General features: G+C 43.8%; 1 protein-coding gene across 1 annotated transcript; it reads left to right on the top strand.

The window, feature by feature from the left end:
- The first annotated feature begins 722 nt into the window (after nucleotides 1–722).
- LOC135559860 (uncharacterized) lies at nucleotides 723–2,003 on the top strand. The gene has a single exon (XM_065000747.1). It carries the CDS (start codon nucleotides 723–725, stop codon nucleotides 2,001–2,003), a length of 1,281 nt encoding a protein of 426 aa, XP_064856819.1.
- The last annotated feature ends 22,118 nt before the right edge of the window (nucleotides 2,004–24,121 follow it).

Raw genomic sequence — 24,121 nt, 5'->3', positions numbered from 1 at the left:
CTTTCTCTGTTTCCTGATTCTATCAATTTAAATAATATCTGTATCAGCCATCAGTAGGCCTAATATCCACACATATTCAACTGCCAATTTGCTGTTAGTTCCTTTTAGTTGCTATAGCATACATGATCAATTTGTTGTTAGTTCCTTTTAGTTGCTATAGCATACATGATCAATTTGCTGTTAGTTCCTTTAGTTGCTATAGCATACATGATCAATTTGCTGTTAGTTCCTTTTAGTTGCTATAGCATACATGATCAATTTGCTGTTAGTTCCTTTTAGTTGCTATAGCATACATGATCAATTTGCTGTTAGTTCCTTTTAGTTGCTATAGCATACATGATCAATTTGCTGTTAGTTCCTTTTAGTTGCTATTGCATACATGATCAATTTGCTGTTAGTTCCTTTTAGTTGCTATAGCATACATGATCAATTTGCTGTTAGTTCCTTTTAGTTGCTATAGCATACATGATCAATTTGCTGTTAGTTCCTTTTAGTTGCTATAGCATACATGATCAATTTGCTGTTAGTTCCTTTTAGTTGCTATAGCATACATGATCAATTTGCTGTTAGTTCCTTTTAGTTGCTATAGCATACATGATCAATTTGCTGTTAGTTCCTTTTAGTTGCTATAGCATACATGATCAATTTGTTGTTAGTTCCTTTTAGTTGCTATAGCATACATGATCAATTTGCTGTTAGTTCCTTTAGTTGCTATAGCATACATGATCAATTTGCTGTTAGTTCCTTTTAGTTGCTATAGCATCCCTTCCAGCCATCCCTTCCAGCCACCCCTTCCAGCCACCCCTTCCAGCCATCCCTTCCAGCCATCCCTTCCACCCAAGTCCTTCAGCTTCCAGCCATCCCTTCCAGCCATCCCTTCCAGCCATCCCTTCCACCCAAGTCCTTCAGCTTCCAGCCATCCCTTCCAGCCATCCCTACCAGCCATCCCTTCCAGCCATCCCTTCCACCCAAGTCCTTCAGGTTCCAGCCATCCCTTCCCGCCATCCCTTCCAGCCATCCCTTCCAGCCATCCCTTCCACCCAAGACCTTCAGCTTCCAGCCATCCCTTCCAGCCATCCCTTCCACCCAAGTCCTTCAGCTTCCAGCCATCCTTCCAGCCATCCTTCCAGCCATCCCTTCCAGCCATCCCTTCCACCCAAGTCCTTCAGGTTCCAGCCATCCCTTCCAGCCAAGTCCTTCCGCTTCCAGCCATCCCTTCCACCCAAGTCCTTCAGCTTCCAGCCATCCCTTCCAGCCATCCCTACCAGCCATCCCTTCCAGCCAAGTCCTTCCGCTTCCAGCCATTCCTTCCACCCAAGTCCTTCAGCTTCCAGCCATCCCTTCCACCCAAGTCCTTCAGCTTCCAGCCATCCCTACCAGCCATCCCTTCCAGCCATCCCTTCCACCCAAGTCCTTCAGCTTCCAGCCATCCCTTCCAGCCATCCCTTCCAGCCATCCCTTCCACCCAAGTCCTTCCGCTTCCAGCCATCCCTTCCACCCAAGTCCTTCAGCTTCCAGCCATCCCTTCCAGCCAACCCTTCCAGCCATCCCTTCCACCCAAGTCCTTCAGCTTCCAGCTATCCCTTCCAACCATCCCTTCCAGCCATCCCTTCCACCCAAGTCCTTCAGCTTCCAGCCATCCCTTCCAGCCATCCCTTCCACCCAAGTCCTTCAGCTTCCAGCCATCCCTTCCAGCCATCCCTTCCACCCAAGTCCTTCAGCTTCCAGCCATCCCTTCCACCCAAATCCTTCAGCTTCCAGCTATCCCTTCCAGCCATCCCTTCCAGCCATCCCTTCCAGCCATCCCATCCACCCAAGTCCTTCAGCTTCCATTCCAATCCCTTCCACCCAATTCCTTCAGCTTCCAGCCATCCCTTCCAGCCATCCCTTCCAGCCAAGTCCTTCAGCTTCCAGCCATCCCTTCCACCCAAGTCCTTCAGCTTCCAGCCATCTCTTCCAGCCATCTCTTCCAGCCATCCCTTCCAGCCATCCCTTCCACCTAAGTCCTTCCGCTTCCAGCCATCCCATCCACCCAAGTCCTTCAGCTTCCATTCCAATCCCTTCCACCCAATTCCTTCTGCTTCCAGCCATCCCTTCCAGCCATCCCTTCCAGCCATCCCTTCCACCCAAGTCCTTCCGTTTCCAGCCATCCCTTCCAGCCAAGTCCTTCCGCTTCCAGCCATCCCTTCCAGCCATCCCTTCCAGCCAGTCCTTCCCGCTTCCAGCCATCCCAAACACACAGTATCTAGCTAGCTAGCACAAACATCTGGAGTTCTGACATCGTTTGTTACTAACAACCTGAATAAGGTGGATAAATCATCACACACATTTTCTAAATGTTATAGCAACCCGTTCTGCACAAAAATGGGTGTCATATTAAACAATGGCAATCTGTTAACCGTTAAAATCTTGTGGCTAGCAAGTAGCAACTAGCATTGTTCAGTCCATAGAAAGCCAGCCAGCTAATAACTTTAGCTTGCTTGCTATCAATTCGAAAATCAGCTAGCTAATCAAATGTAAGTTTTAGTTATAATTTAACTACTTAGCTAATTAAGGTATAGGCTGAACATCTCCTTGCCCCTCTGAAGTTTTTTTATTTTCCTTTTTTGGTGTCCTCTGTTTACATAGCAAGGCAATGATGTGAATCAACCAATCAGCATTTGAGATACCTATGTTTCACTTCTGGCAAGTTTATAGATCATAGTCTGGCCCAAAGAGATCAGACTAGAGAAAGTAGTGACCAACCAAACCAGAAGAGATATGAATCATCTTTGATCAAGTCAACCAAAAACATAATGCAATATTCACTAATGTAAAGAGTAAGAAAACAGAAAGTAATGTATAAAATTAACTTGACTTTTCAGGATGATATATTGATGATATATTGATGATATAATGACAATATATTGATAATGTAATTATGATATCCTGTAATGATGAATTACAATTTTATTGGTCACATACACATGGTTAGCAGATGTTAATGTGAGTGTAGAGAAATGCTTGTGTTTCTAGTTCCGACAGTGCAGTAATATCTAACAAGTAATCTAACAATTCCACAACAACTACCTTATACACACCAGTGAAAAGGAATTAATAAGAATATGTACATATAAATATATGGATGAGAGCCGTGCGGCATAGGCAAGATACATAGATGGTATAGAGTACAGTATATACATATGAGATGAGTAATGTAGGGTATGTAAACAAGATGCAGTAGATGGTATAGAGTACAGTATATACATATGAGATGAGTAATGTAGGGTATGTAAACAAGATGCAGTAGATGGTATAGAGTACAGTATATACATATGAGATGAGTAATGTAGGGTATGTAAACAAGATGCAGTAGATGGTATAGAGTACAGTATATACATATGAGATGAGTAATGTAGGGTATGTAAACATTATATAAAGTGGCATTGTTTAACCTTTTTGGGATAGGAGGCAACATTTTCACTTTTGGATGAATAGAGTGCCCGGAGTGAACTGCCTCCTTTTCTATCCCAGATGCTAATATATGCATATTATTATTAGTATTGGATAGAAAACACTCTGACGTTTCCAAAACTGTTTGAATGATGTCTGTGAGTATAACAGAACTCATATGGCAGGCAAAAACCTGAGAATAATCCAACCAGGAAGTGGGACATCTCAGGTTTGTAGTTTTACAAAGCTTGGCCTACCAAATACACATTGAGATATGGATGAGGTTGCACTTCCTAGGGCATCCACTAGATGTCAACTGTCTTTAGAAACTGGTTTGAGGATTCTACTATAAAGGAGGGGCCTCTTTGAAAATGCTGCCCCTATCCCAAAAGGTTAATTGTAGACGCTATCCGGGCGGTGCAGCCAACGGGTTTCTCCACGCATCAAATGAAAGAAACAAACATCTTTCTGGTAAGAAGAGTGGCGGGGCGTATGCCTCATGACTAACGAGACATGGTGTGATGAAGGAAACATACAGGAACTCAAATCCTTCTGTTCACCTGATTTAGAATTCCTCACAATCAAATGTAGACCGCATTATCTTCCAAGAGAATTCTCTTCGATTATAATCACAGCCGTATATATCCCCCCCCAAGCAGACACATCGATGGCTCTGAACGAACTTTATTTAACTCTTTGCAAACTGGAAACCATTTATCCGGAGGCTGCATTCATTGTAGCTGGGGATTTTAACAAAGCTAATCTGAAAACAAGACTCCCTAAATTTTATCAGCATATCGATTGCGCAACCAGGGGTGGTAAAACCTTGGATCATTGTTACTCTAACTTTCGCGACGCATATAAGGCCCTGCCTCGCCCCCCTTTCGGAAAAGCTGACCACGACTCCATTTTGCTGATCCCTGCCTACAGGCAGAAACTAAAACAAGAGGCTCCCACGCTGAAGTCTGTCCAACGCTGGTCAGACCAAGCTGACTCCACACTCCAAGACTGCTTCCATCACGTGGACTGGGACATGTTTGTATTCGTCAGATGGAAATATTGACGAATACGCTGATTCGGTGTGCGAGTTCATTAGAACGTGCGTCGAAGATATTCCCATAGCAACGATAAAAACATTCCCAAACCAGAAACCGTGGATTGATGGCAGCATTCGCGTGAAACTGAAAGGCAAACCACTGCTTTTAATCAGGGCAAGGTGTCTGGTAACATGTCCGAATATAAACAATGCAGCTATTCCCTCCAAGGCTATTAAACAAGAGCGTCAGTACAGAGACAAAGTGGAATCTCAATTCAATGGCTCAGACACAAGAGGCATGTGGCCGGGTCTACAGTCAATCACGGACTACAAGAAGAAACCCAGCCCAGTCACGGACCAGGATGTCTTGCTCCCAGGCAGACTAAATAACTTTTTGCCCGCTTTGAGGACAATACAGTGCCACTGACACGGCCTGCAACGAAAACATGCGGTCTCTCCTTCACTGCAGCCGAGGTGAGTAAGACATTTAAACGTGTTAACCCTCGCAAGGCTGCTGGCCCAGACGGCATCCCCAGCCGCGCCCTCAGAGCATGCGCAGACCAGCTGGCCGGTGTGTTTACGGACATATTCAATCAATCCCTATACCAGTCTGCTGTTCCCACATGCTTCAAGAGGGCCACCATTGTTCCTGTTCCCAAGAAAGCTAAGGTAACTGAGCTAAACGACTACCGCCCCGTAGCACTCACTTCCGTCATCATGAAGTGCTTTGAGAGACTAGTCAAGGACCATATCACCTCCACCCTACCTGACACCCTAGACCCACTCCAATTTGCTTACCGCCCAAATAGGTCCACAGATGATGCAATCTCAACCACACTGCACACTGCCCTAACCCACCTGGACAAGAGGAATACCTATGTGAGAATGCTGTTCATCGACTACAGCTCGGCATTCAACACCATAGTACCCTCCAAGCTCGTCATCAAGCTCGAGACCCTGGGTCTCGACCCCGCCCTGTGCAACTGGGTACTGGACTTCCTGACGGGCCGCCCCCAGGTGGTGAGGGTAGGCAACAACATCTCCTCCCCACTGATCCTCAACACGGGGCCCCACAAGGGGTGCGTTCTGAGCCCTCTCCTGTACTCCCTGTTGACTGTGTGGCCACGCACGCCTCCAACTCAATCATCAAGTTTGCGGACGACACAACAGTGGTAGGCTTGATTGACGTAGACGGCCTACAGGGAGGAGGTGAGGGCCCTCGGAGTGTGGTGTCAGGAAAATAACCTCACACTCAACGTCAACAAAACTAAGGAGATGATTGTGGACTTCAGGAAACAGCAGAGGGAACACCCCCTATCCACATCGATGGAACAGTAGTGGAGAGGGTAGCAAGTTTAAGTTCCTCGGCATACACATCACAGACAAACTGAATTGGTCCACTCACACTGACAGCGTCGTGAAGAAGGCGCAGCAGCGCCTCTTCAACCTCAGGAGGCTGAAGAAATTCGGCTTGTCACCAAAAGCACTCACAAACTTCTACAGATGCACAAGAGAGCATCCTGGCGGGCTGTATCACCGCCTGGTACGGCAACTGCTCCGCCCTCAACCGTAAGGCTCTCCAGAGGGTAGTGAACAACGCATCACCGGGGGCAAACTACCTGCCCTCCAGGACACTACACCACCCGATGTTACAGGAAGGCCATAAAGATCATCAAGGACATCAACCACCGAACCACTGCCTGTTCACCCCGCTATCATCCAGAAGGCGAGGTCAGTACAGGTGCATCAAAGCTGGGACCGAGAGACTGAAAAACAGCTTCTATCTCAAGGCCATCAGACTGTTAAACAGCCACCACTAACATTGAGTGGCTGCTGCCAACACACTGTCATTGACCCAACTCCAGCCACTTTAATAATGGGAATTGATGGGAAATGATGTAAATATATCACTAGCCACTTTAAACAATGCTACCTTATATAATGTTACTTACCCTACATTATTCATCTCATATGCATATGTATATACTGTACTCTAGATCATCGACTGCATTCTTATGTCACTAGCCACTTTAACTATGCCACTTTGTTTACTTTGTCTACATACTCATCTCATATGTATATACTGTACTCGATACCATCTACTGTATGCTGCTCTGTACCATCACTCATTCATATATCCTTATGTATATATTCCTTATCCCCTTACACTGTGTATAAGACAGTAGTTTTGGAATTGTTAGTTAGATTACTTGTTGGTTATCACTGCATTGTCGGAACTAGAAGCACAAGCATTTCGCTACACTCGCATTAACATCTGCTAACCATGTGTATGTGACAAATAAAATTTGATTTGATTTCTGATCAGCTTCTATCCCCAAGCCATGGGACTTCTGAACAGCTTCTATCCCCAAGCCATGGGACTTCTGAACAGCTTCTATCCCCAAGCCATGGGACTTCTGATCAGCTTCTATCCCCAAGCCATGGGACTTCTGAACAGCTTCTATCCCCAAGCCATGGGAGCTTCTGAACAGCTTCTATCCCCAAGCCATGGGACTGCTGAACAGCTTCTATCCCCAAGCCATGGGACTGCTGAACAGCTTCTATCCCCAAGCCATAAGACTTCTGAACAGCTTCTATCCCCAAGCCATGGGACTGCTGAACAGCTTCTATGAGACTTCTGAACAGCTTCTATCCCCAAGCCATGGGACTGCTGAACAGCTTCTATGAGACTTCTGAACAGCTTCTCTCCCCAAGCCATGGGACTGCTGAACAGCTTCTATCCCCAAGCCATAAGACTTCTGAACAGCTTCTATCCCCAAGCCATGGGACTGCTGAGCAGCTTCTATGAGACTTCTGAGCAGCTTCTATGAGACTTCTGAGCAGCTTCTATGAGACTTCTGAACAGCTTCTATGAGACTTCTGAACAGCTTCTATGAGACTTCTGGACAGCTTCTATGAGACTTCTGAACAGCTTCTATGAGACTTCTGAACAGCTTCTATGAGACTTCTGAACAGCTTCTATGAGACTTCTGAACAGCTAATCAAATGGCTACCAGGACTATTTGCATTGACCTCTCAATTGTTACGCTGCTGCAACTCTGTTATTGATCTATGCATAGTGTCTTTACATCTCCCTACATGTACATATTCCCTCAATACCTCAACTAACCTGTGTCCACGTACTGTAACTCTGTACCGATACCCTCTGTATGTCACGAATATTACCGAAGGTGGCTCCCCTTCTTGTTCGGGTGGCGCTCGGCGCTCGTCGTCGCCGGTCCTTTGTTCCGTGTTCGTTTGGTTTTGTCTAATTGGTTTCACCTGTTCATTGTTTGGTTGTTAGGGGTGGGGTTATTTAAGTTCGTTTAGCCCGCTTCTGTTTGTGCGGGCTTGTTCTTCTGTATTTTGTGAGAGGTGTTAGTGTTTTGTTGGGTTTTCTCGCTGTCCTGGTATTTTGACCTAAGGGTACTTTTTGTAGTAATAGTTACGCCTGGTTTGGGTATAACTATTTTGTTCTTTTTGATTTTGGACACTAAAGCCTATTTTTTCCCGCATCCTTTATAGCCACTCCTTATTGATATGTTATTGTGGCTCTTTAATGATTAGTTTATTAGATATTTCTGTTTATTTCAGGAAAAACTTTCTTAACACAATTTTTCTCTTAAAACTGCATTGTTGGTTAAAGGGCTTACATTTACATTTACATTTAAGTCATTTAGCAGATGCTCTTATCCAGAGCGACTTACAAATTGGTGCATTCACCTTATGACATCCAGTGGAACAGTAGTGCATCTAAATCTTTTAAGGGGGGGGTGAGAGGGATTACTTTAACCTATCCTAGGTATTCCTTAAAGAGGTGGGGTTTCAGGTGTCTCCGGAAGGTGGTGATTGACTCCGCTGTCCTGGCGTCGTGAGGGAGTTTGTTCCACCATTGGGGGGCCAGAGCAGCGAACAGTTTTGACTGGGCTGAGCGGGAACTGTACTTCCTCAGTGGTAGGGAGGCGAGCAGGCCAGAGGTGGATGAACGCAGGCTTGTAAGTAAGCATTTCACTGTAAGGTCTAAACCTGTATTTGGCGCATGTGACAAATACAGTTTAATTTGATTTGATCAGGACATGCCTTCAAAACTGTCCACTAGGGGAAACAGTGAGCGTTATTACCATCAAGTAGGCTTGGGTTATGCTAGGGCTTTGTGGAGGGATGTAGGCATGGTTTATGCTAGGGCTTTGTGGAGGGATGTAGGCATGGTTTATGCTAGGGCTTTGTGGAGGGAGGTAGGCATGGGTTTTGCTAGGGCTTTGTGGAGGGAGGTAAGACTTGGGTTTTGCTAGGGCTTTGTGGAGGGAGGTAGGCTTGGGTTTTGCTAGGGCTTTGTGGAGGGAGGTAAGACTTATGTTTTCTAGGGCTTTGTGGAGGGAGGTAGGCTTGATTTGTGCTAGGGCTTTGTGGAGGTAGGTAGGCTGGATTTATGCTAGGGCTTTGTGGAGGGATGTAGGCTTATGTTTTTCTAGGGCTTTGTGGAGGGAGGTAGACTTGGGTTTTGCTAGGGCTTTGTGGAGGGATGTAGGCTTGGGTTTTGATAGGGCTTTGTGAAGGGAGGTAGGCTTGGGTTTTGCTAGGGCTTTGTGGAGGGAGGTAGCCCCCTTCACTGTTAATCTGCAAAATTGTAATTATTCGCCTACCTCCTCATGCCTTTTGCACACAATGTATATAGATGTATGTTTTTTCCTACTGTGTTATTGACTTGTTAATTGTTTACTCCATGTGTAACTCTGTGTTGTCTGTTCACACTGCTATGCTTTATCTTGGCCAGGTCGTAGTTGCAAATGAGAACTTGTTCTCAACTAGCCTACCTGGTTAAATAAAGGTGAAATAAATCAAAAATAAAATATAGCCTCCACACTCTGTACCGTAACACCCTGTATATAGTCTCCACATTGACTCTGTACCGTAATACCCTGTATATAGCCTCCACATTGACTCTGTACCGTAACACCCTGTATATAGCCTCCAAACTCTGTACCGTAACACCCTGTATATAGCCTCCACATTGACTGTGTACCGTAATACCCTGTATATAGCCTCCACATTGACTCTGTACCGTAACACCCTGTATATAGCCTCCACACTCTGTACCGTAACACCCTGTATATAGCCTCCACATTGACTGTGTACCGTAATACCCTGTATATAGCCTCCACATTGACTCTGTACCTTAACACCCTGTATATAGCCTCCACACTCTGTACTGGTATCTCCCTGTATATAGCCTCCACATTGACTCTGTACCGTAATACCCTGTATATAGCCTCCACATTGACTCTGTACCGTAACACCATGTATATAGCCTCCACATTGACTCTGTACCGTAACACCCTGTATATAGCCTCCACACTCTGTACCGTAACACCCTGTATATAGCCTCCACATTGACTCTGTACCGTAATACCCTGTATATAGCCTCCACATTGACTCTGTACCGTAATACCCTGTATATAGCCTCCACATTGACTCTGTACCGTAACACCCTGTATATAGCCTCCACATTGACTCTGTACCGTAATACCCTGTATATAGCCTCCACATTGACTCTGTACCGTAATACCCTGTATATAGCCTCCACATTGTAATTTTACAGCTCTATGATTATTTTTTACTTTTATTTCTTATTTTTTATATATTTTTCCTAAAACTGCATTGTTGGTTAAGTGGTTGTAAGTCAGTGTTTCACTGTAAGGTGAAATACCTGTTGTATTCGGCGCATGTGACTAATTCAATTTGATGTGATTTGATTTGATTTATGCCGTGAGACTGTGAGAGCTTGTTGAGGAACTCACCACTCTCTGATCTCTAAAACACACTACATACGAACCCACACACACAACACACACACGTACAATACACACACACAGACACAATACACACACAGAAATACACACACACACACACATGAATACACACAGACACAATACACATATGCACACACAAATACACACACACATACATACAGACACAATACACACACGCACAAATGCACAAACACATACACGTACACATACAGACACAACACACACGCACACACAAATACACACACACACACACAATATGCACACACACACACACACACACACACACACACACACTTACTTTCACACTCATCATTAGCAGATGATAGTGGATGCTAGATCTTCAGTAGATTCTTGGATGTGTCCCTGTGGACCGGCTCCTCCATTCAGGAGGCTTCATTTCACTAGTCTGGCTTACACCAGCTCTCACACCAGCTCTCAAAGTATTCCTGAGAGTCTGGAACGGCTGCTTTGATGTGTCCATAATGAAGGGGCTCTCAGACTTCAAGGCAAAATCCGATGCTGTTTGGATATCCCTGTTTCAAGTTGAATGAATCATGATCTATTGTTCTACAGAGGACCACCACAAGTCCTTTCGCTTCCAGTCCAATCCCTTCCACCCAAGTCCTTCAGCTTCCAGCCATCCCTTCCAGCCATCCCTTCCAGCCATCCCTTCCACCCAAGTCCTTCAGCTTCCAGCCATCCCTTCCAGCCATCCCTTCCACCCAAGTCTTTCAGCTTCCAGCCATCCCTTCCAGCCATCCCTTCCACCCAAGTCCTTCAGGTTCCAGCCATCCCTTCCCGCCATCCCTTCCCGCCATCCCTTCCAGCCATCCCTTCCAGCCATCCCTTCCACCCAAGTCCTTCAGCTTCCAGCCATCCCTTCCAGCCATCCCTTCCACCCAAGTCCTTCAGCTTCCAGCCATCCCTACCAGCCATCCCTTCCAGCCATCCCTTCCACCCAAGTCCTTCAGCTTCCAGCCATCCCTTCCAGCCATCCCTACCAGCCATCCCTTCCAGCCATCCCTTCCACCCAAGTCCTTCAGCTTCCAGCCATCCCTTCCAGCCATCCCTTCCACCCAAGTCCTTCCGCTTCCAGCCATCCCTTCCACCCAAGTCCTTCAGCTTCCAGCCAACCCTTCCAGCCATCCCTTCCACCCAAGTCCTTCAGCTTCCAGCCATCCCTTCCAGCCATCCCTTCCAGCCATCCCTTCCACCCAAGTCCTTCAGCTTCCAGCCATCCCTTCCAGCCATCCCTTCCACCCAAGTCCTTCAGCTTCCAGCCATCCCTTCCACCCAAATCCTTCAGCTTCCAGCTATCCCTTCCAGCCATCCATTCCAGCCATCCCTTCCAGCCATCCCATCCACCCAAGTCCTTCAGCTTCCATTCCAATCCCTTCCACCCAATTCCTTCAGCTTCCAGCCATCCCTTCCAGCCATCCCTTCCAGCCAGTCCTTCTGCTTCCAGCCATCCCTTCCAGCCATCCCTTCCAGCCAGTCCTTCCCGCTTCCAGCCATCCCAAACACACAGTATCTAGCTAGCTAGCACAAACATCTGGAGTTCTGACATCGTTTGTTACTAACAACCTGAATAAGGTGGATAAATCATCACACACATTTTCTAAATGTTATAGCAACCCGTTCTGCACAAAAATGGGTGTCATATTAAAAAACGGCAACGGCATTGTTCAGTCCATAGAAAGCCAGCCAGCTAATAACTTTAGCTTGCTTGCTATCAATTCGAAAATCAGCTAGCTAATCAAATGTAAGTTTTAGTTATAATTTAACTACTTAGCTAATTAAGGTATAGGCTGAACATCTCCTTGCCCCTCTGAAGTTTTTTTATTTTCCTTTTTTGGTGTCCTCTGTTTACATAGCAAGGCAATGATGTGAATCAACCAATCAGCATTTGAGATACCTGTTTCACTTCTGGCAAGTTTCCTCCCTGACAACTTAATAGATATACATGTATAGATCATAGTCTGGCCCAAAGAGATCAGACTAGAGAAAGTAGTGACCAACCAAACCAGAAGAGATATGAATCATCTTTGATCAAGTCAACCAAAAACATAATGCAATATTCACTAATGTAAAGAGTAAGAAAACAGAAAGTAATGTATAAAATTAACTTGACTTTTCAGGATGATATATTGATGATATATTGATGATATAATATAATTGACAATATATTGATAATGATATAATGATGATATATTGACAATATATTGATAATGTAATTATGATATCCTGTAATGATGAATTACAATTTTATTGGTCACATGGTTAGCAGATGTTAATGTGAGTGTAGAGAAATGCTTGTGTTTCTAGTTCCGACAGTGCAGTAATATCTAACAAGTAATCTAACAATTCCACAACAACTACCTTATACACACCAGTGAAAAGGAATTAATAAGAATATGTACATATAAATATATGGATGAGAGACGGCCGTGCGGCATAGGCAAGATGCAGTAGATGGTATAGAGTACAGTATATACATATGAGATGAGTAATGTAGGGTATGTAAACAAGATGCAGTAGATGGTATAGAGTACAGTATATACATATGAGATGAGTAATGTAGGGTATGTAAACAAGATGCAGTAGATGGTATAGAGTACAGTATATACATATGAGATGAGTAATGTAGGGTATGTAAACATTATATAAAGTGGCATTGTTTAACCTTTTTGGGATAGGAGGCAACATTTTCACTTTTGGATGAATAGAGTGCCCGGAGTGAACTGCCTCCTTTTCTATCCCAGATGCTAATATATGCATATTATTATTAGTATTGGATAGAAAACACTCTGACGTTTCCAAAACTGTTTGAATGATGTCTGTGAGTATAACAGAACTCATATGGCAGGCAAAAACCTGAGAAAAATCCAACCAGGAAGTGGGACATCTCAGGTTTGTAGTTTTACAAAGCTTGGCCTACCAAATACACATTGAGATATGGATGAGGTTGCACTTCCTAGGGCATCCACTAGATGTCAACTGTCTTTAGAAACTGGTTTGAGGATTCTACTATAAAGGAGGGGCCTCTTTGAAAATGCTGCCCCCTATCCCAAAAAGGTTAATTGTAGACGCTATCCGGGGCGGTGCAGCCAACGGGTTTCTCCACGCATCGCGCCGAAAGAAACAAACATCTTTCTGGTAAGAAGAGTGGCGGGGGCGTATGCCTCATGACTAACGAGACATGGTGTGATGAAGGAAACATACAGGAACTCAAATCCTTCTGTTCACCTGATTTAGAATTCCTCACAATCAAATGTAGACCGCATTATCTTCCAAGAGAATTCTCTTCGATTATAATCACAACTGTATATATCCCCCCCCCAAGCAGACACATCGATGGCTCTGAACGAACTTTATTTAACTCTTTGCAAACTGGAAACCATTTATCCGGAGGCTGCATTCATTGTAGCTGGGGATTTTAACAAAGCTAATCTGAAAACAAGACTCCCTAAATTTTATCAGCATATCGATTGCGCAACCAGGGGTGGTAAAACCTTGGATCATTGTTACTCTAACTTTCGCGACGCATATAAGGCCCTGCCCCGCCCCCCTTTCGGAAAAGCTGACCACGACTCCATTTTGCTGATCCCTGCCTACAGGCAGAAACTAAAACAAGAGGCTCCCACGCTGAAGTCTGTCCAACGCTGGTCAGACCAAGCTGACTCCACACTCCAAGACTGCTTCCATCACGTGGACTGGGACATGTTTCGTATTGCGTCAGATGGAAATATTGACGAATACGCTGATTCGGTGTGCGAGTTCATTAGAACGTGCGTCGAAGATGTCGTTCCCATAGCAACGATAAAAACATTCCCAAACCAGAAACCGTGGATTGATGGCAGCATTCGCGTGAAACTGAAAGCGCAAACCACTGCTTTTAATCAGGGCAAGGTGTCTGGTAACATGTCCGAATATAAACAATGCAGCTATTCCCTCCGCAAGGCTATTAAACAAGCTAAGCGTCAGTACAGAGACAAAGTGGAATCTCAATTCAATGGCTCAGACACAAGAGGCATGTGGCCGGGTCTACAGTCAATCACGGACTACAAGAAGAAACCCAGCCCAGTCACGGACCAGGATGTCTTGCTCCCAGGCAGACTAAATAACTTTTTGCCCGCTTTGAGGACAATACAGTGCCACTGACACGGCCTGCAACGAAAACATGCGGTCTCTCCTTCACTGCAGCCGAGGTGAGTAAGACATTTAAACGTGTTAACCCTCGCAAGGCTGCTGGCCCAGACGGCATCCCCAGCCGCGCCCTCAGAGCATGCGCAGACCAGCTGGCCGGTGTGTTTACGGACATATTCAATCAATCCCTATACCAGTCTGCTGTTCCCACATGCTTCAAGAGGGCCACCATTGTTCCTGTTCCCAAGAAAGCTAAGGTAACTGAGCTAAACGACTACCGCCCGTAGCACTCACTTCCGTCATCATGAAGTGCTTTGAGAGACTAGTCAAGGACCATATCACCTCCACCCTACCTGACACCCTAGACCCACTCCAATTTGCTTACCGCCCAAATAGGTCCACAGATGATGCAATCTCAACCACACTGCACACTGCCCTAACCCACCTGGACAAGAGGAATACCTATGTGAGAATGCTGTTCATCGACTACAGCTCGGCATTCAACACCATAGTACCCTCCAAGCTCGTCATCAAGCTCGAGACCCTGGGTCTCGACCCCGCCCCTGTGCAACTGGGTACTGGACTTCCTGACGGGCCGCCCCAGGTGGTGAGGGTAGGCAACAACATCTCCTCCCCACTGAGCCTCAACACGGGGCCCCACAAGGGTGCGTTCTGAGCCCTCTCCTGTACTCCCTGTTCACCCACGACTGCGTGGCCACGCACGCCTCCAACTCAATCATCAAGTTTGCGGACGACACAACAGTGGTAGGCTTGATTACCAACACCGACGAGACGGCCTACAGGGAGGAGGTGAGGGCCCTCGGAGTGTGGTGTCAGGAAAATAACCTCACACTCAACGTCAACAAACTAAGGAGATGATTGTGGACTTCAGGAAACAGCAGAGGAACACCCCCTATCCACATCGATGGAACAGTAGTGGAGAGGGTAGCAAGTTTTTAAGTTCCTCGGCATACACATCACAGACAAACTGAACTGGTCCACTCACACTGACAGCGTCGTGAAGAAGGCGCAGCAGCGCCTCTTCAACCTCAGGAGGCTGAAGAAATTCGGCTTGTCACCAAAAGCACTCACAAACTTCTACAGATGCACAATCGAGAGCATCCTGGCGGGCTGTATCACCGCCTGGTACGGCAACTGCTCCGCCCTCAACCGTAAGGCTCTCCAGAGGGTAGTGAGGTCTGCACAACGCATCACCGGGGGCAAACTACCTGCCCTCCAGGACACCTACACCACCCGATGTTACAGGAAGGCCATAAAGATCATCAAGGACATCAACCACCCGAACCACTGCCTGTTCACCCCGCTATCATCCAGAAGGCGAGGTCAGTACAGGTGCATCAAAGCTGGGACCGAGAGACTGAAAAACAGCTTCTATCTCAAGGCCATCAGACTGTTAAACAGCCACCACTAACATTGAGTGGCTGATGCCAACACACTGTCATTGACACTGACCCAACTCCAGCCACTTTAATAATGGGAATTGATGGGAAATGATGTAAATATATCACTAGCCACTTTAAACAATGCTACCTTATATAATGTTACTTACCCTACATTATTCATCTCATATGCATACGTATATACTGTACTCTACATCATCGACTGCATCCTTATGTAATACATGTATCACTAGCCACTTTAACTATGCCACTTTGTTTACTTTGTCTACATACTCATCTCATATGTATATACTGTACTCGATACCATCTACTGTATGCTGCTCTGTACCATCACTCATTCATATATCCTTATGTACATATTCCTTATCCCCTTACACTGTGTATAAGACAGTAGTTTTGGAATTGTTAGTTAGATTACTTGTTGGTTATCACTGCATTGTCGGAACTAGAAGCACAAGCATTTCGCTACACTCGCATTAACATCTGCTAACCATGTGTATGTGACAAATACCATTTGATTTGATTTGATTTGATTTGAATGGTGTTTCCAGGTGCGATGTGTTGCTTCTGCAGGTTTTGGGTTGTTAGATATTTTTTCTTCATAGTCCTTGGTAGTGGTGGTATTGTCCAAATTCAAGGTATTAGGTTTTAGGAATTTGGATTTGGATTGAATGTTTGAACGTTGACCTTAGTATGCTTTTATAAGTCCTCGTGAAAAAAATTCAGTTAATCGTACATTTATCCATTTCTAATTCTCTCTCTCCTTCCATAGAATGTTTCCACATCGGTCAGGTAAAAATATTAAATGTTCTCCCATCTCCCATCTCCTTGTTCTCCTTCATAGTTTATGGAGTATAAGCATTTATTAGATAATCTAAGTGATAAATGACCTTCTGAGATATGACAGCACTGATTACACAGCAATTTAGTTGTGAGTGTTAAATCTGAGTGTTGATTCTCGTGGAGTTAATACCAGTGCTATAGCTGAGTGTTGATTCTAGTGGAGTTAACAGCTGTGTTATATCTGAGTGTTGATTCTAGGGGAGTTAATACCAGTGTTATATCTGAGTGTTGATTCTAGGGGAGTTAACATCAGTGTTACATCTGAGTGTTGATTCTAGGGGAGTTAATACCAGTGTTACATCTGAGTGTTGATTCTAGGGGAGTTAACATCAGTGTTACATCTGAGTGTTGATTATAGTGGAGTTAATACCAGTGCTATAGCTGAGTGTTGATTCTAGTGGAGTTAACAGCTGTGTTATATCTGAGTGTTGATTCTAGGGGAGTTAATACCAGTGTTCTATCTGAGTGTTGATTCTAGGGGAGTTAACATCAGTGTTAAATCTGAGTGTTGATTCTAGTGGAGGTAACACCGGTGTTGTAGCTGAGTGTTGATTATAGTGGAGTTAACACCGGTGTTGTAGCTGAGTGTTGATTATGGTGGAGCTAACACCAGTGTTGTAACTCTTATAGTAATTGAAAGAATTATTTAAATGTTTGACATCCAATTAAATAATTCCCAAAAACAATTTCTTCATTATTCTAATGAAATCTTAATTTAAAAGTGTATCATATTTTGATCTTTACATAACAATTAATAATTTTAAAAATGACAAGTGAGACATTTTAGAGTTCTACCTAATTTTGATAAGAAAAAAAATTACAAGTTTGAATCTCGCAATATAAAATGTGTCTTTGAATTGAAAAAAAGATTAATTATTCTAAACTGTAGAACAATGATGTTCAAAAGTAAAATTGAAGCGAGAAACGAGATATGGCGAAGAAAAGATTAGCCAATCCAATATAGTGTTATTTGTTACGGTGGAATGGTGTCTGAAACCCGGCACCTCTATGAAGCTGTATATCTGTATCTCATCCTGCTTTATTAGAAAACAGTGAACATTTTATAGAACTATGACTGTAAATCAAAAGAATGTTAATCAAAATGTGTGTAGATTTATGATCTGAAAAAGTTTGTGGAATGTGTGATAGAAAAGGATGGTGTAGCTGAGAGTGGAATGTATTTCTTATTAACCGCCTTTTCTCCCCAATTTCGATCTTGTCTCATCACTGCAACTCCCCAACGGGCTCGGGTGGCGAAGGTCAAGTCCTGCGTCCCCTGAAACAACACCCGCCTGGTTAACCCGGAAGCCAGCCGGACCAATGTGTTGGAGGAAACACAGTTCAACTGACAACCGAGGTCAACCTGCAGGCACCCGGCCCGTCACAAGGAGTCGCTAGAGCATGATGAGCCAAGTAAAGCCATCCAGCCAAACCCTCCCCTAACCCGGACGGCGCTGGGCCAAACCCTCCCCTAACCCGGACGACGCTGGGCCAAACCCTCCCCTAACCCGGACGACGCTGGGCCAAACCCTCCCCTAACCCGGACGACGCTGGGCCAAACCCTCCCCTAACCTGGAAGACGCTGGGTCAATTGGGCACCGACCTATGGGACTTCTGATCACGGCCTGTTATGGTAAAGCCCGGGATCGAACCCGGGTCTGTAGTAACCCCTCTAACACTGCAATGCAGTGCCTTAGAAGTTTTTTTAAAATAAAACATGAGGTTGCCATTAATCATACCATCATGCAGTGGTCAAATGATTATCTAGCAGAATCCCTGTATTCTATCACATATTCCACCTTCATTCTACCACATATTCCCCCTGTATTCCACCTGTATTCTACCACCTGTATTCTATCACATATTCCACCTGTATTCCACCTGTATTCCCCCTGTATTCCACCTGTATTCCCCCTGTATTCTATCACATAGTCCACCTGTATTCCCCCTGTATTCTATCACATATTCCACCTGTATTCCACCTGTATTCCACCTGTATTCTATCACATATTCCACCTGTATTCCCCCTGTATTCCATCACATAGTCCACCTGTATTCCCCATATATTCCCCCTGTATTCTATCACATATTCCACCTGTATTCCCCCTGTATTCCACCTGTATTCCATCACATAGTCCACCTGTATTCCCCCTGTATTCTATCACATATTTCCCCTGTATTCTATCACATATTCCACCTGTATTCCACCTGTATTCGACCTGTATTCTATCACATATTCCACCTGTATTCCCCCTGTATTCCCCCTGTATTCTATCACATATTCCACCTGTATTCCCCATATATTCCCCCTGTATTCTATCACATATTCCACCTGTATTCCATCACATAGTCCACCTGTATTCCCCTGTATTCTATCACATATTTCCTTGTATTATATCACATATTCCACCTGTATTCCACCTGTATTCTATCACATATTCCACCTGTATTCCCCTCTGTATTCCACCTGTATTCTATCACATATTCCACCTGTATTCTATCACATATTCCACCTGTATTCCACCTGTATTCTACCACATATTCCACCTGTATTCCCCCTGTATTCAACCTGTATTCTATCACATATTCCATCTGTATTCCATCTGTAATCTACCACATAGTCCACCTGTATTCCCCCTGTATTCCACCTGTATTCCCCCTGTATTCTATCACATATTCCCCCTGCAGTCTACCACATTCTCCACCTGTATTCCACCTGTATTCCACCTGTATTCCACCTGCATTCTCACATATTCCACCTGTATTCTATCACATATTCCACCTGTATTCCACCTGTATTCTATCGTATATTCCACATGCATTCTACCACATATTCCACCTGTTTCCCCCCTGTATTCTATCACATATTCCACCTGTATTCTATCATATATTCCACCTGTATTCCACCTATATTATATCATATATTCCACCTGTATTCCCCATGTATTCTATCACATATTCCACCTGTATTTCACCTGTTTCTATCATATATTCCACCTGTATTCTATCATATATTGCCCCTGTATTCCCCCTGTAGTCCACCTGCATTCTACCACATATTCCACGTGTATTCTATAATATATTCCACCTGTATTCCCCCTGTATTCCACCTGCATTCTATCACATATTCCACGTGTATTCTATAATATATTCCACCTGTATTCCCGCTGTATTCCACCTGTATTACACCGGTATTCCCCCTGTATTCTATCATATATTCCACCTGTATTCCCCCTGTATTCCACCTGTATTCTATAATATATTCCACCTGTATTGCCAATGTATTCCACCTGTATTCTATCATATATTCCCCCTGTATTCCCCCTGTATTCCCCCTGTATTCCCCCTGTATTCCACCTGTGTTCCACCTGTGTTCCACCTGTGTTCCACCTGTATTTCACATGTATTCTATCATATATTCCACCTGTATTCTACCACATATTCCACCTGTATTCCACCTGTATTCTATCATATATTCCACCTGTATTCCCCCTGTATTCTATCATATATTCCACCTGCATTCTACCACATATTCCACCTGTATTCCACCTGTATTCTATCATATATTCCAGCTGTATTCCACCTGTATTCTATCATATATTCCAGCTGTATTCCACTTGTATTCTATCATATATTCCACCTGTATTCCACCTGTATTCTATCATATATTCCACCTGTATTCTCCCTGTATTCCACCTGTATTCTATCATATATTCCACCTGTATTGCCCCTGTATTCCACCTGTATTGCCCCTGTATTCCACCTGTATTCCCCCTGTATTCCACCTGTATTCTATCACATATTCCACCTGTATTCCACCTGTGTTCTATCACATATTTCACCTGTATTCCATCACATATTCCACCTGTATTCCACCTGTATTCCATCCTCTCATCCCAACAGTATGTCAACACGTCACTCACTCTCATGATTCTCCAAATATCTCTGATCCAATATAACTTCATATTTCGTCTCTTGCTCACCCCCGTCAGCCTTTTGTACATTAGATGGAAAATTATTAGTAGCAAGTGTGCTGTCTTATCTAAAACCCTCTAGTTGGGGAGAGGGAGGGAGAGAGGGAGAGAGGGAGAGAGATATACCCTTCTGCCACAGGATAAAGTGTTAATACACTCTGTTGGGGGTATAACTGAGATAGAGACACCATTCTGCCGCAGGGTAAGTCTTGAACTGACAGCCTTGTAGCTATAAAATGTGTCTGTATATTTGCTATGCCTGGATAAAAGAAAGTAGAGAAAGTAGAGGGCCATGAAGAATTGACTATGAAACCCTTATATCCACAGCAAGCTTGGGAGCTGTAGAACACAGTGGACTGACCTATATTGGTATGAGACTTACTGCATTTAATTTAAAAATAAAAATCTTTAGTATTAAACAAAAAAATGATATAAATTATTCACGTGAATGAATAAGGCTTTTCACTCTTTGAATCCTTTACAAATATTATTTTAAAAAAGAGTTTACGACACGACATGTCATGAAGGATTCATTGTTTTAAACTGTTAAAATCTATTATGCAGTTCTGAATAAAAAAAACATTTACAAACATTGTTGGGCACTATTTCCATTAATTTCACTGTAGCATTTATCAGGGGGCTCTTATGAAGAAACTAGGTTGTGTTAGGGTTAGGGACTGACACATGTGGAAGCACATCAGCGAGCTGAAACCAGACTTGCTGTATGTGGCAGATTTACAGATTTAGTTTTATGCGATTTCGGGGACTACGATTTTTGACAGCTCAAGAAGATAAAATATTACTACAGTCTATTGGGGGGTATACTTAAGAGATATAGACACTTCTACTGCCGGATACATCATGCATACACTCTGTTGGGGGTATAACTGAGAGATAGACACCCTTCTACTGCAGGATACATCATTCATACACTCTGTTGGGGGTATAACTGAGAGATAGACACCCTTCTACTGCAGGATACATCATTCATACACTCTGTTGGGGGTATAACTGAGAGATAGAGACACTTCTACTGCAGGATACATCATTCATACACTCTGTTGGGTGTGTCATGACATAGCCCTTTCTGGGTATAGATCGTGGCTTCCCCCTGTCTCTATCTCCTACACCCAGGTTCTGTTTTCTCAGGTCGTAAATTCCTGCCGGAGACTCTCTTCCCATTTTCATGCAGAGAGAGAGAAACCAAAGAGTGAACAAGGGATTTCACTTGGCCAAACTCCTAAATACCCCAAATGGGAGTTTAAAACAATCTGTCCATCTTTGAGAGTGTGGGAAGGGTCCGTGGACACTTAAGGGACAGTTATGTTGAGTGTGTTTCATTTGGTGACCAGACGAGGGACAGGAAACACACAACTATATCTCTGAATGTCTACATTTCTGAATTATTGTGTTTGCATCTAATTCTTGTATAAAATGAATGAGTAAAGATGAAACTATTTGTGAAATTATGTAATGTGATGTTAACCTTTAAGTTTAACTTGTCAGCGGCACCAGTGAGCACAAACCTGATTGGACATCATTGAACCGCCCTCTTCTACTGCTACGAATAAAAGCCTCTCCTAAGAAAATCCTGTTCAGACTAAGCAAACCCACTGAGTGTGCTGTGATTGTGAACAGTTAAGACCACGCAAACCCACAGTGTGAGATGTGATTGTGAACAGTTAAGACCACGCAAACCCACAGTGTGAGCTGTGATTGTGTACAGTTAAGACCATGCAAACCCACAGTGTGAGCTGTGATTGTGAACAGTTAAGACCACGCAAACCCACAGTGTGAGCTGTGATTGTGAACAGTTAAGACCACACAAACCCACGCTGTGATTGTGAACAGTTAAGACCACGCAAACCCACAGTGTGAGCTGTGATTGTGAACAGTTAAGACCACGCAAACCCACGCTGTGATTGTGAACAGTTAAGACCACGCAAACCCACAGTGTGAGATGTGATTGTGAACAGTTAAGACCACGCAAACCCACAGTGTGAGCTGTGATTGTGAACAGTTAAGACCACACAAACCCACGCTGTGATTGTGAACAGTTAAGACCACGCAAACCCACAGTGTGAGCTGTGATTGTGAACAGTTAAGACCACGCAAACCCACGCTGTGATTGTGAACAGTTAAGACCACGCAAACCCACAGTGTGAGCTGTGATTGTGAACAGTTAAGACCACACAAACCCCGCCATAAGCAAAGGTTGCAATGGTTGTTGAATTCCTAACCAACCCATGTGGAGCGTTGGCTACACGGCTGGAAATGGTGAAACTCTGAGACAATCGAACCCTACGGAATAAGAGCAAATCTTAGATACGAAGTACTAGTCTGCAGCCAGAAATGACCTAAACCCGAGGACGAGAATACAGACAACTGCCAAAACATCTATCTATGAGAACATTTCTGAATGGTACTCTGCAGTATCCAATCTAACCACGAAATACTTCAGGGAAACAGGAAGAGAGAGAGAGAGAGACTCAGATGAACTTTCCAGCAGACGGACCGGATCCCAACAGAGAAGACAACAATGACATAGACCATAAATATGTACTCGCAATTATCCTAGAATGAGCTGCCATTCATGTGCGAAGGATTAGCATTTCAATCTATATAATTATAGACTGGGTAGTGAATCCATTTGGACTTTCCCGCTCTTTCTCAGGCCACACCCCCTTCCCTTTGTCCACCAAGCCGTCATATCGGTTTAGCCCACTAGGGGATCTTCCCTATCATTGTTAGTAACCAATATCTACTGTTTGTTTGTTATGCATTTCTGTGATTATTTATTTAGTAAATAAATGATTAAGCCAATTGGTGATTTGGATGATTGGATGATTTATAGTAAAGGCTGGGTTCAGTTAAACAACAATTTGCAACGTTCATATGAGTCTGACGTAAAGAGTAATTCATTAATAACAAAGTAAAGATTGTTCAGATATACACAAAAAAAGTATCAAGTGTCCTGGTTTGAACTAGACAGCATCCTCACGTCTTGATAGTCATTAACATTGAACTAGACAGCATCCTCACATCTTGATAGTCATTAACATTGAACTAGACAGCACCCTCACGTCTTTATAGTCATTAACATTGAACTAGACAGCATCCTCACGTCTTGATAGTCATTAACATTGAACTAGACAGCATCCTCACGTCTTGATAGTCATTAACATTGAACTAGACAGCATCCTCACATCTTTATAGTCATTAACATTGAACTAGACAGCATCCTCACATCTTCAAAGTGTACATGAGAGAGAATGTAACAATTAAGTTAGAGATGTTTTTTTTTGTACAAACACGGACCCATATTTATAATGTCGAAACATGTAACAATATTTTTTTTAGATTCAGTAAAGGTATTTGAAACACTTATATGAAGACAGTTTTGTCCTTGTTTAAAAAATTGTTTTTTGACTTATTGTAGAACATTTGGAACGGACATGA

This window comes from Oncorhynchus nerka, linkage group LG15 (assembly GCF_034236695.1).
Source record: "Oncorhynchus nerka isolate Pitt River linkage group LG15, Oner_Uvic_2.0, whole genome shotgun sequence".
Classification (NCBI taxonomy): domain Eukaryota; kingdom Metazoa; phylum Chordata; class Actinopteri; order Salmoniformes; family Salmonidae; genus Oncorhynchus; species Oncorhynchus nerka.
Note: the sequence above shows the minus strand (reverse complement) of the source record. Positions and strands in the feature narration are given on the sequence as shown.

Bases quoted from the DNA above. Each gene is read 5' to 3' on its own strand.
- LOC135559860 (XM_065000747.1), top strand. From the start codon at position 723: ATGATCAATTTGCTGTTAGTTCCTTTTAGTTGCTATAGCATCCCTTCC.